Source organism: Aquila chrysaetos, chromosome 3, assembly GCF_900496995.4.
Source record: "Aquila chrysaetos chrysaetos chromosome 3, bAquChr1.4, whole genome shotgun sequence".
Taxonomy (NCBI): Eukaryota; Metazoa; Chordata; class Aves; order Accipitriformes; family Accipitridae; genus Aquila; species Aquila chrysaetos.
Window position 1 is genome coordinate 61,197,974 of NC_044006.1, and position 13,107 is coordinate 61,211,080.

A 13,107-nucleotide genomic window follows, 5' to 3' on the forward strand; every position below is an offset into this window, starting at 1 on the left:
TGCCCTTGTCGCCTTGATAAATTTCTCTTAGACACTGGCAGGCTGCTATTAGACACTGCTGCCCAAAGGCCTTCTTTCTCAAAGCTAGACAAGCTCAGTTCCCTCACAAGTCATGGGCTTCAGTCCCCAACCATCTTCGTGGCCCTCCACTGGACTTGGAGCCCAAACTGAACATAGTACTCCTGATGTGATTTAGTAAGTGCTAAGTCGCCACCCCTGACCTACTGGCTGTGCTCCCGCTAACACAGCCCAGGATCCTGTTAGCCTTCATCACTCCCAGGGCACCCTATTGCCTCACGTTCAGCTTGCTGAACCCACTCTCCAGGTCCTCTTCAGCAGAACGGCTACCCTGGCTGTTAGTCTCAACACAGACCAAATGCAGCTGCTTCCTGTCATATTACTAATGCATATCTGCTTATATGATACAAATACATGTGTGTGCTGGCACACGCAATGAGAATTGGTCACATATCCTCTCATATGTGATGGACCCACATACAAACCCACTTTCAAACACTTGTCCACTGCATTACAAAAATACAAGTTTCTTGTACACAAGAAAAGAAGTGCACCCTTGAAAAAAGTTTAGATGCAACAAACATAACACAAGTTCCTTTTTTCTGTAGTTTCACTCTTCCTTTTATCAGTTGTCTTTTCTCTCCCTTAACATATTATAGTTATTCCAGAATAATGTGAATAATAAAAAAATTAAACACCTGTACATCCCTATTTATCTGCAAGTGCAAATAAATGTTTTTAATTAGTCTAAATATTTTAACTGGGACTGAAAAATAAAGATTAACCTAGACTGAGATGGAATTATTACAAAAGTATATCATCAGAATCGGCTTTATACAGTACAATCAGTGTGCTACAACTTATAAAACCTAAAACCTGTATAATAAAATGAATGAAAACAACAGATAACAGGAGGGCAGAAAATGGGTTGTGTCAGTTGAATGGAAAGATAAGCAACATTAGAAAGTCATCAGACACTAGTTTCAAATTGAGCTGTAGTACAGTATATATTCGCCTGTGCTGGGCAGCCAGTATAATGCAACTGTGATGGGAAAACATTATTTTCCAGCACCAAAAGGGCAGCTTAGATCTCAGTCAGTTCAAGTACTGGTATTTAAACTGAGTTGTTAAACATTTTTGACCAATGGATCTTTTTAACCCGACTACAGATATAGCCAACTACAGATATATGTATGATAATGCAGGACCATTAGACTGTGCCAGAATTGAAACTGCTCACAATAAAGTGCACAATCATTAGTGCAGGCATAAATTCAATATTAACAGTAACATTACATCATAAGTCAACTCTTACTTTCAATACATTTACCTGAACATGAAGTAAAATGAAAAGTCTGCAAACAGTGAATCTTTCAGGAAATTTATGAAAATTGAGAGCTCCTACAATCTCCATCTCTAACGCCATAAGACTTATCTCTCCTGTGCCAAAGGAATAACTCTACTGGCTTCAACTAGTGAGATAAAACTTTGCTAAAAAAATCTTTTTGAGAGAAAAATTCTTTCTAGAGTAAGGTCTTTTCAGAATGTGCTCATACTTAACTCCTAAAATAAGAATTTTTATAAGTAAATGCAGAATTCACTGAAACAGCTCCAGGTAAACTAAGTGTTTGTATTATTCTATCTTAATTTGTCCCCAAATCCAGTTACACACAGTTCCTCGGTGACTTTCTGCCATACTAGGCAACTATCCATTAAGATAACCCAACTTCTTTCGCAAAAGTCACTTGAAAATGACAAAATGCTGATGTGACATCACTACCAGCCTAGGTGAGAGTCAAGTCAAGTAGTCGAGTGGTGAATGTCCACATTATATTTCCATTCCTAACAACCACCTAGCTGTAATATCTTTAGTACTGAAATACTGTTCCTAATGCACTACTTAAGCAAACATTTTTAGGATAAAATCCAGAAAATTTGAGGTACACAGCAGTATTCAAGAACTATTTCAAATGAAACATCTCTTCTTTGACCATGTCAAACCCCTTCAATAATTTGAACTCCAGATAAGAAAAACCTTCCACCTCACCTTCACCACTCCATTTTCATGCATGGTGATACAGTTGTTGGGATCCTCTGAAAGCTGATATAAAGCCTGAGCTGTAGCTCTATGAACAGATGGATCATTTGACTTCAAGTAACGTACTAAAGGAGCTACAGCCTTGGTCTCTCCAAAGGTAACTCTATTGCTCCCCCACATGCAACAGTTGGAAATGGCTTCTGCTAAGTGACGTCTTAATTTGTCATTGTTCTGAAGAAGGTAAAAACATAATAAATTAAAGACAACATAATACAATAAAAATTTCATAGGAAAGCAGAATTGTATTCTCAAACATCTTTAAGGCATCCCAATTTAACTGCAGTACAATTAAAAACTGGAGAGAGCTGTAAGGCATGGAGCTAGTAGTCCTTTACTATTCTCTTTGTACAAAGTGCTGTGAATTTTTGTATTATTTCAAAGGTGATTTTAGACTGGCCAGAAATTAGGTAAGATAAGCATTAAAATGTAACATATAGCCCCATCATTGAGATTCTCTGCATGGTTCAGATTTATTGCTCTCTCAACCCTTTGTGCTTTTTTCATACAGCAGCTGCATCTCTCAAAAGCCATATTCAGCAACAGTGACTATCAAAATGAAGCTCATCTTCCAAAGCAATTTTAGTACCAGATACAGAGTGTTTTCATGTCCAACATATATCTCATAGAGGAAGGATTCTACGTTGGGTATAATGCAGTCTGACATAAGAAACTCGGATACTTAGTATAGTATGTTTAGAAGTTACTTACTGTGTTTGCTAGTTTGGACAACAGAGGGACGACTCCATGATCTGTTATAACAGCTAAATTTTCTTCATCTTTAGCTATATTTGTAATTGCTGCACATACACTTGCTAAAACTTCTTTATTCTTTGATTTTAGCAAATTGACTATCAGTTCCAAGCCACCAACAAAGGATCGAACCATTTCCCCAGCATCCTAAATGAGAATCAAAAGAAATATTATTTTAAAATATTCAATCAGTATTTATATGCAAATGTTAAAAAAAAAGATCGGCATGACATAATTGTTCAAAACTGCAGCTATTGCTGTGTTGCCTTCACCAAGAAATATGGCTAATTTGGAACTCAGAGCTCTCTTGATTGACATATAAGAGTTAGACTGTTTTACACACCACCACCTAGGCATAAATTCAATGCCTAAATAAAGGTATCTAGTGTCACTTTAGATACCACCGAGTATACTTTATGTCCTCAAGCTGTCACTCCAGAAGGGTGTAAGTCCTCCTTATCTGCTGTATCATATTTGCCAAGTGGGTGCCTCACATACCTTAGGGCATCTAAACCAACAGAAGACACCCCTGTTTAGGCTCTCATAGCGTCTTCTATTTGCTACATTAAGTCTGACAGCTAAGACAAAGGAGTGGTAATACTATTTTCTTGTACCAATGCAAATGACTATTCAGGAATACTTGAGAGAGGAGGTTACACAAGTCATGACAGCAACTGTGGGAGAACCATGATGCACCTCAGAGTATGAACAATCAATGTAAAATGTGACTAAAGGATACAAACACAATTCTGGAAAAATTAAGTATGCTCTTAGAAAAGAAGTAGAAAACTAAACAGTGTGCCTTGATCTTGAATACAGTAAGCAGATCTGGTCCATCTTTTCCATCTTGAAAAAGTTATAGTAAAATTAGGAAAGGTTTAGAGAAAGGTGACAACTATAATCAAAGGTAGGGAACTGCTCTGTAGAAGGAATGACTAACCAACTAGGACACTCAAGGCTATAAAAGAGAAAAATGAGAAGCAGTATGGTAGAGGTGTATAGAATCTTGAGTAGAAAGGAAAGGGCACACAGGGATCTCTCTTCTAGGAGAAGACCTGGGAGCATCAGATTAAATTAGCAGGTGGCATGTTCAGAATAAAACAAAGTTATTTTCAAACAAAGCATAGTTAAGATGTTGAAGCCCTTGGAGCAGGATTGCAGTGGCTGTTAGAAGTTTACATGTTAGAAATTAACTAGACAAATTCACAGAAAAAAACCCCAAACAACAAAAAACATTAAGGGTTATTCAATACAAAAGTATTCCTTCTGATTGAGAAAGTTCCTGAGCCACAGATTTCTTGAAGGTGGGAGAGCAATCTGGGGAGGGGAACCACAGCTACAAATTTGCCCTGTTCTACCTTTCCTTAGGCATCCCTTGTGGCCTAGTATAAGAAACAGAATAGTGTCAGTGAACCTTTGGTCTGACACAGCATTGCCTGTTCTCACACTCTTGTGTTTATCAGTCAATTCAAATTATCAAACACATGTTTACATGTCAATGTGTAAAACAGAGGAAACCAGCAGTTTTGGCACCGTGAGACTGAACTAACGGGTATGGAATTCATTTGGTTGCCTCAAGCAAAGAGGAACTGACAGTATCTGATAAAGTGACATGCAGCATACAGTACTTCATGTACCCTAAAAACCACACAGGGTATAAATCTAAGTTTTGTTTAAGCACAAATTCTTAACTGTTTAAGTTACATAGTCACCGACCAATGCTGTACACCAAGATTCATTGCACTCAGTTAAACTGAGATGCTTGAAAATAAGTGTATCTCTTTCTTTGGTAAGATGTTCCACCATGTAAGATTACATTATTTTAGACAATCTCTTTTCAGTTTCCTCGTGGACAGAAACAATGCCAGAATAGAAAAATGTCTACTTCTTTGAATGAATGCCTAGTTATACAGAGCCTGAAAGACAACACTGCAAAATGCAACAGCATTTGCAGAAACTTCACTGTAAACATAATAATTAACAAAGGGGAGGATGGAACTCCAAGTGCCTGACCTGAGGATATCACGTATTGCAATGTAATCTGAAGAAATCACCATTTCTACTTGAATGGGCCCGTCAGTTACGTCAGTTGAGTAGACCTCTATACTAAGCATAGATATTTGTGTTTTATCAGGACTTCTTTATGCAATCTATAATCCAGTCCAACATTTTCTGTTAGATTTTCAACCTTTCAGATATGGATCTGGAAAGATGACTGGTTCTCTTAAAATTCTTTGTCCAATGAATACAGAAACTAGTGAATGACTTAATTATGGCTAACTTAAGGATTTCTGTAGAAAGATAAGACTTAAGAAAAGCACATGAACTATTGACTATGAAATAGATACAGATCAGAAACCACTGTGGGCAAGAACTTCAGGTATTTTTTGATGGTCATCTTATTTTTACAGAACTTTTTACTAGAAGTATGCCATTAGTGCCCAAATCATACACTTCACAAAGGGTACTGAAAATAGGAATTGAAAATAGGTCAGAGGAGATTCTTGGTGATATCGTGGTGGCACATCTGCAGGTGGCATTGGATGGCCTGGTGTCAAACTGTTATTACACTGGAAAGAGAGTAAAAGCAACTGGGCAAATAGTTAGCAGTAACTTTGCACAAGAAATTTTAGCTTGTGCACCTCGGTGATAGTAAATGTGCAGAGATGGAAAGAAAGGTCTGCAGGTGGAATTACTTTCATTTGCTTCCTTCAACAGGTGAGAATTTTGAATTAAAACTACCAGACACTCTCCTGAAACCCTTTTGGGCTGAAAGGTCTTACAACTTCATGAAAGTGCAAACATGGATAGTATGAACTTTCCTGGGGCTAGGGAGTGACCCTGAGACCAAGAATGGTTTTGATTATATTTAATTCTTTTTGGGGGCTGATTTATGAACAGAGTAGGGTCCAATTCTATTGTGTTAGCTTTGCTGAAAAAATCCATCAAATTGCTCATGGACTTGGTAAATAAAAATTCCAGAAGATGCTGTGCAGTTCATCCTTTTTAGTTCTGGGTCTAAATGCCAAACAGAACTCTTAACTGATGTTTCCCTCTCACAGAAAGCAAAAGCAGTGGGTAGGCCCATCAGGAACAAAACATTGTCCAGAACAGGCAGTGCAATTCTTGCGACTGGAAAGGAGAGGTTAAAGCCATATAGTGTGAGGGTCAAAACCAGAAGCCACAACATGTGGAAAAAGGGTAGTATCCAAGAGCAAACTTCGTCTGAAGTCCTAAAAACCCCAGAATGAACAAATAACAGAGGTCTTTACAGAAATTAAAAGAGGATCTAAATGTTTATGCAGAAGGACAATACAGGTTTGTGACTCAGAAAAGCAGCTGAGAGAAACAGAGAAGGGTGGGCAGTGGTCTGCCACTTCTATTACCATGTGAGCTGCATGTAAAGGGAGGTGGGCTTACAGCGTGTTTCCCATGGACATGCTAGCATAAACGTTTCTCTGTCATTGTTAGTGTATGCATACCACACTGTAAATGTATCTACAGACAATCACCTGGATAAAAACAATATTTCTCAGTATCAGTTTTCATGTCTGTCTTGAAATCTTAAAATTTGACCAAAGGTGGTAGATAATGGGTTACAGAGAAAGATTTCTACACAGACATTTCTTACCTATATGTATTAGAGGGCTAGAAAGCTAAATGACCAGACACAGAAGAAGGAAAGAAAATGATATATTTTACATTTACTTCAATTCCTTTAAAGTTACTACAGACGTGTGCACTACCTTGTGTCTAAATATCGGCTCAACAAGTGAGAAAGGCTTCTGTTCAACAGGTAAACTCTACAGTAAAGCGTCTAAGATTTGAAAGGGGCCCTGCTATACAGGAAAACGATTCTGCTTTTCTGCATGATTCAGATATCTGTGTATTATTATTCAAGTTCTTGAAAGATGTTTCATGAAGAGATAGGATAATTTGTATCCCATCCTAATGAACTACTATGTACATTTTATATTTTCCTACCTGTACACTTTTTCTTTCCAGGTGATTATAACCCTACTTGTTAAATTTCTCTTCTGACAAGCTTATACTTTCCACATTTTGTAAAGGAGTACGGTCCAATTAAACTGATGGAATAATATATAAACAATCCAGCAGTAAGTAAAAGAAAAGAGTTTCAATAATTGTCTGTGAAACTGGCTAAACACAAGGACAGAACCTTCTACCAGTGATGAAAAGCAGAGGGAAACTGCAGAAACCACATGTCAGGAAAGTTTCCCAAATGTGATTGTGGGTGTAGTCTGGTGGTCTGTGCAAGACAAAGAGAAAAGCAAAGCAGCAAGAAATTTGAAGAACAATGAGCAGAAAGAAGGACTGAAACGAGACCTTTAAAATCCATTATGTTACGTACAAGATCTTTTTTTTTTTCCCCAAAGAAATTTAAACAATAAATGCAATCGTTTTGGTATCATTTAGCAAAACCACATACTTGCTTTGTACAGTAAATTTCTACTCTTTTTTTTTACTGAAAGACGTGTATTTATTATATACAATTGCCATACTTTAAAGATATTTAAAGAAGAAATTATATGAAGTTGTGCCTGTGATTGCAGAAGTCTGGATTTAATTCTTTTGAATCTATGTTCTTTGAGTATACTTGTATTAATGATGAGATAGCTGTTCATACTATAAAGTCTAAAGTAATTTCTGTGATTTTAGTTTCCAAATACTCTCAGGCATTTTCACCTACACTTATTTTTGTAACATAAGAAAAATCATATATAACGTCGTTAGAAGTCTTTTTTCACATTGAAAAAAAATGCAATCTTTAAATTCTACCTTCTAAATTAATCGACCCACAACTTTTTTTGTGTGACTTAACCCAAAGGGTTTGTCATTTCCAGCTATTAGTGTGTGTTAAGCTTTTGTATATACCTGTAGTCCTTAAATCTCACTGCAGATATATAAATGGCATTGTTTCAAAGTCTGGGTAGTTTACTATTGGCTAATAACATGATTTTGATATCGAACTTGAAATGGAGAGTGTTCCATTTCCAGCCCAAGACTACATTTATACTTTAGCAAACTCTAATCTATTAGTAGAGCCATTAAACTACATTTACTTTCTTTAATGTTACATATGAGGTTATTCAACAAACTTCAAGTATTTTGAAAAGCTTAGAGAACATCTTAGGCTACAGCTATACAAAAAAACAACTTGAAAGAAAAGAAAAATGCATTAAGAGAATTTAGGTAATTTACTTCCCCCCTTATCGATTGTGACAAAACCTTACTTCTTAGTTGTCCTAACAAGGCTACTCAGTTCAAGTTAGGCAGGAAAAAAAAAAGGGTATGGTAAGAATAAAGCCTAAGAAACAGTCTTGAAAGATAAAAATACTGATAAAATTACTGATAAGCAATAAAATAGATAATTTTATTGTATACATCTGAGCATATGTGTTAATGATAGGTTGAATGCTTTTGTTTTACCAATAATATTTCCTGAGCTGAACAAAGACATTTAAAGAAGCAATAAAAATGTTAAAAAAAATTGGGGGGGAGGGGAGCAAGAATGTTTCACTGTATTAACAGGAAATATATTAATTTTAAATCTTCATCATTATTATAACTTTTATGGTAATATTTAACCTGAGGTGACAGATATGAAAAAGTATGGATTGTTAAACTACATTTTAAGTGGCTGAAGAAGATGGGAAGAGATAAGAGGATTTCTTATGACTTCACATGACCACATCTTCTAACTAGCTGGCAACAAAGTTTTTAGCCTCAGAAAGTAGGATAAATACTATTTTAAAATTGCATTCAAAGGGAGGAGTTTGCAATCTCAAGTAGTAAAATAAGCCCACCTGCCACAGATGCTGAGGCCAGCAAAGTTACCTGCTGTGCTAATAAAAGCCTCATCCTGCTACTCTTTAATCATATATTTTCATCTTGTTGAACTGCATGACTTTTTTAACAAAATTTAGTTAACTTTCCCTTTTCACTTATTTCTACATTGGCTTCTGCCAAGAGCAGAAATACTGAGAGATAGACCAGCTTTACACATTTTTTTTAATTAGGAGCAGAAAGCATTACGATATTTGCAGAAAGACAGATTTGGAAAAACCACTTGATCTCTGCAGTATTTATACAAGGAGAACGTTTGGGATTTTTGAGTTCTCTTGTCATTGTATTATATGGTTTTTTGTGGTTATTTTCAATAAGTAAAGTTCATCAGCCTTAAGTTGAGACATACAGTTCTTGTAAAAGAACTACTGAATTCTTTTGTAACTGAATTCCTTTCTTATTTCTTCCAAAGTGAATACTGGTTTCTTTATTTGAAAGATTTAAAGCTAAACACCGTATTACAAAAACACATTGTGTTTATCTTTAAAAATACTCCACTTGAAAGATAAAAGTTTCTCCACTAAAAACAAGTAGTATTTCACTCTTAGAACATCTTAAAAAGCTTAAGGTGTCAAAGCTAATTTGTCAAATTGAATTGCTTTTGCTCCAAAAAAGTGATGGTAGAGCTGTGCAAATAAACCTTAGTTATCACGAGTCATCTTTAAACTACCTTTTCTTTAATGAAGGAAGCTGTCCATTTCCATCCCCTATTGCCAACTGAATAACTTATCATCCTAATGCACAACCCAATTTAAAATTCTAAATAAAGAAATGGAACAGATAAATTTCTATATTATAGCTGTTCAGTGAAAAAGGGAGACACAATTTATGTAATGAAGTTTCTATTAATTTTTCTTATTAAACAGTTCAATGGCAAAATTAATCAATTTATATTTAAAGGCTAATTTTATTCCTGTCTATACAGCTGTGGAGGCTTCCACTGTAGCAGAACAGATGAAGAAACATCTTGTAAGATGAGACTACTTCACTACATCTCACAACTTTTCTTCTGTGTTGGGAAAATGCAATGTGTTGGGAAAACAACAGCAGACAATCAACGTGGATTCTCCTGTCCTCTTCACCTCACTGAAGCAGCTAAAGCCAGAGCAGCAAAGCAGAGTAGCTTTAACATGGCTCCTGGAAGAGCAGAATTCCTTACTCCTTGCTCTTCAGGGATTTGATCATCACACAGTTAAAGACTTGGCAAGTATATTGCTGTTGATAGTTTCAAGAAACAAAAGCAAAGTCCATTAGGTAAGCGTACAGCCCAAGAAAGCATGGCATGCATGTTCTCTAAAAGATGGTGGGGGAAAAAAAAAAGTCTACAGTCACTCATGCAACTTCTAGTAGTCCTTTTTTATATTGTTTTCCTTACTTTTCAGTCTGGTGGACTACACATACTCTTCCTCTTCCTCCTCACAACTATCACTGAAGTTACTCCTGGGTAAATGCCAAAATCCTATTTTTTTTCACAGAAGCAGTGAAAATACTAATATCAAAGTCCTTTGAGGCCACAATAGAGAAAATGTCATGATTTGCTTTAGATTATTTTGAAAAGCATTTTAATAATGGAAGTATGAAAAAAAGATAACATTGAATAACTGGAAAAACTAAACATTGTTTCCACTGGGTTTGGATTGAATTGAATCCAAATAAGTGCCTAAGCAAACTTCTTATAATTATTAATATGTTTATGAGATAGTCATCACTAATATGTAGTTTAATATTGTAGAGATGCAAGACAGCAATATTGGAATGTTCTGAGGACAGTCTAGGTAAACAACCAATGCAGTGACAACACAAACTAATAAACCATTATAACAATTATTGTTTGTCTGTGCAACTCCGGCATAGTTCCATAAATTAGAGTGGTATATGAGAAGGCAATCATATCATATTGTACCACTTACCATTACAGACCACTGAGAATCAGAACAACAGGCATGAAGTATAAAATATGTTATATTTCAATCAAAAGCTTCTGCACTAGATAAAATGATTGCTTGAAATTTTCTGGTTTATATTATGCAGTAAATGAGACACAATGATCTCCATGCTCTGTTCTTGCCTTAAAATCTATGGAAGTCCCATGGGGCAAGAGAGAGGGTAAAGTCAGGAAAAAAGTGAGATGGACAAGAAGGAAAAACAAAGAGATGAAGAAGAAAAAACGTGAGGTGTTTAAACTCCTCATAGATTTTTAAAATCCAATTAGCAAGTCTAATTTAAAAGTACAGAAGCTACATGACAAGCTGTTGACTAGCATGTGTAGCTATTATAAACCAAGTTACAAGGAAAGGTGGTCAAATATTTTCCAGTGGAACGGTATTCCATCAGAAAATGCTAATGGAATGGAACCAAAACCTTCCATAAGAACACAACGACTTCTTGAAAAGTTTTGACAGAAACCAGGCAGAAAGGCAGGCTAAATTACCAGCGTGCCTCTTCATCTTTTCTCTTGTCAGCCAGATGGCTGGTGAGTAGCCTGCCAGGCTGCTTGGCTTCTGGTTTTCACAGAATCCCTGACTTCTTGCCTGATGGACTGCCAAACAGCTGGAAAGCCAGGTCTCCAGGAGCTCCTAAGCTTTTTGGCTTCTTATGGTCTCCAAGCTCTCAGGCAGCTGTTTTGCATGGAACTTAGGACCTGAGGCTCCCCAAAGAGGGAGATATGGGTTAGGCTCTTAGTTTCCCTTTGCTTCCCAGCTTTCAGTTACGTGTATTACAGGAACAGGTCTCCTATATTTGTGGATATTAAGAACCTCAGGGCAATTTATGTCAGTCCATTCAGGATCTCCAGGGTAATGTAACATGTCTATAGGAGGCCCAAACAACTCCTGATAGTTGGTTCACTAAAATTCTAGGCAACCTGTGTCAAAAATCATTGGACAGGCTAGTTCTGCATGTACCCTATCAAGCATGGCAGCCAGCTATGGATTCGCCAAGCCAGTTCTGGCTTCCTGGGCTTCCTAAATCTCCAAGGACCCTGCTGCTCTGGAAGGCCTGAGGGGCAAGCCAAAAATTCCTTTTTGTCTCTCTTATAGTATTCTTTTGAAGTTTACTTCATAACAAACTCTTAAAAATTTGGAAAGTCTGCATCCAGATATCAGGGATTAAAAGCTGCATAAAAATGAGATCAAATCTAGAGAAGTAGATATGACTGACTGATGTTAAAAATGATAGTGTCTAGAGAAAACAAATAGGAAAATGGAAAGAGAGCAGTAAGAGCACTAAGTCTGAACTGCCAAGGTTTCTGTATAGAATTGCAAGAAGCATAGCAAGGAAAACAAAGAAACTGGAAAATGCTGTACATACTCAAGTAGGGAATTTTGACATTATAGGCTTAACAAAAGAATGGTACATAAACAAAAATGTATTGGTACTACTTAAGTAAAATTTTAAAATATAAAACAAATGAACAACAGTGTGCGTTATGAAGCATGACTGATCTTTACACACTACAGTTTAAAATTAGTAAAACGTGTAAACAAACCATCTTAATTCATTTAAAACAGCAAATAATTTTACTATTTGTTAAATATCAGAAGAATTTCCAAGTTCAACTACATTTCTTTGTTACTTTTAGTAAAGAAATGTTCTCTGTGGTTTTATACATATGGTTACATTAAAATTTCCATAACAAGCAAAATCTATGTAAGAATCCTAAATAGCATGGGTCATCAGCAGCATATTTTCCACCCACAGGTTTACTCCAGACTGCTGGCTCCAGTAGAAGCCACCTCCTCAGTATATAATACTTTTGCAAGAGTGAAGGCTACTTGACCTTCACACATACTGATCTCATGACCCTTCCCTTCCCTCTTAAACCTGGTTTAGTTTTGATTTGGGTTTTTTTGTGTCAGCATGGAGATTCTCTTTTCCTGTATGTAGGAAATACACAGACAACTTTAGATGGCTGATCATCCTTCATCACACCCATGAAATTCCACTGCAGAGCTAGAAGGGAGGCAATAACTTGGTGGGGGTGGAAATCATGCTTTATCAAAGTGTGAGATGTCATTTTACAAGTACATTATAAGAAAATAGAATAACTTTCTCCCTCTCTTCTCTCAACTCCACAGTCTCAGACTGTTTACTTAAATTACTTTGACAGACTTTATATGTAGCTGGCTTCCTGAAGTTCTTTAAGAAAGCCTTTACAGTTGTAAAGGCTAAAACTGAAACTTTGAAAGTTGAAAGCTGATACGCAAGCACAGACAAAGGACAGAGCAAAAGATAATGACTGACATTACCATTCCTTTTCTTGTTTGCACCTAAAACTCTACTAAATATGAGGATGAAAAATAACCTCTACAACTTTTTCTTTTCTTTTCTTTTCTTTTTTTATTTATTTCAAGACATTCTATTTAAAGGTTACT

At 36.2% G+C, this 13,107-nt stretch overlaps 1 protein-coding gene across 2 annotated transcripts in view; it reads right to left on the reverse strand.

Annotated features, from left to right (window-relative positions):
* ODAD2 (outer dynein arm docking complex subunit 2) overlaps positions 1-13,107 on the reverse strand; it is an 88,674-nt gene that overhangs the window by 25,031 nt on the left and 50,536 nt on the right. Inside the window, exons 18-19 of one of the 2 annotated variants that reach the window (XM_030010680.1) lie at positions 2,825-3,013; positions 2,066-2,287 (exon numbers count right to left, since the gene is read on the reverse strand). In XM_030010680.1, coding sequence (XP_029866540.1) covers positions 2,066-2,287; positions 2,825-3,013 — 411 coding nt within the window. The remainder of the gene's footprint in view (positions 1-2,065; positions 2,288-2,824; positions 3,014-13,107) is intronic. The other variant, XM_030010683.1, reaches the window with a different exon arrangement.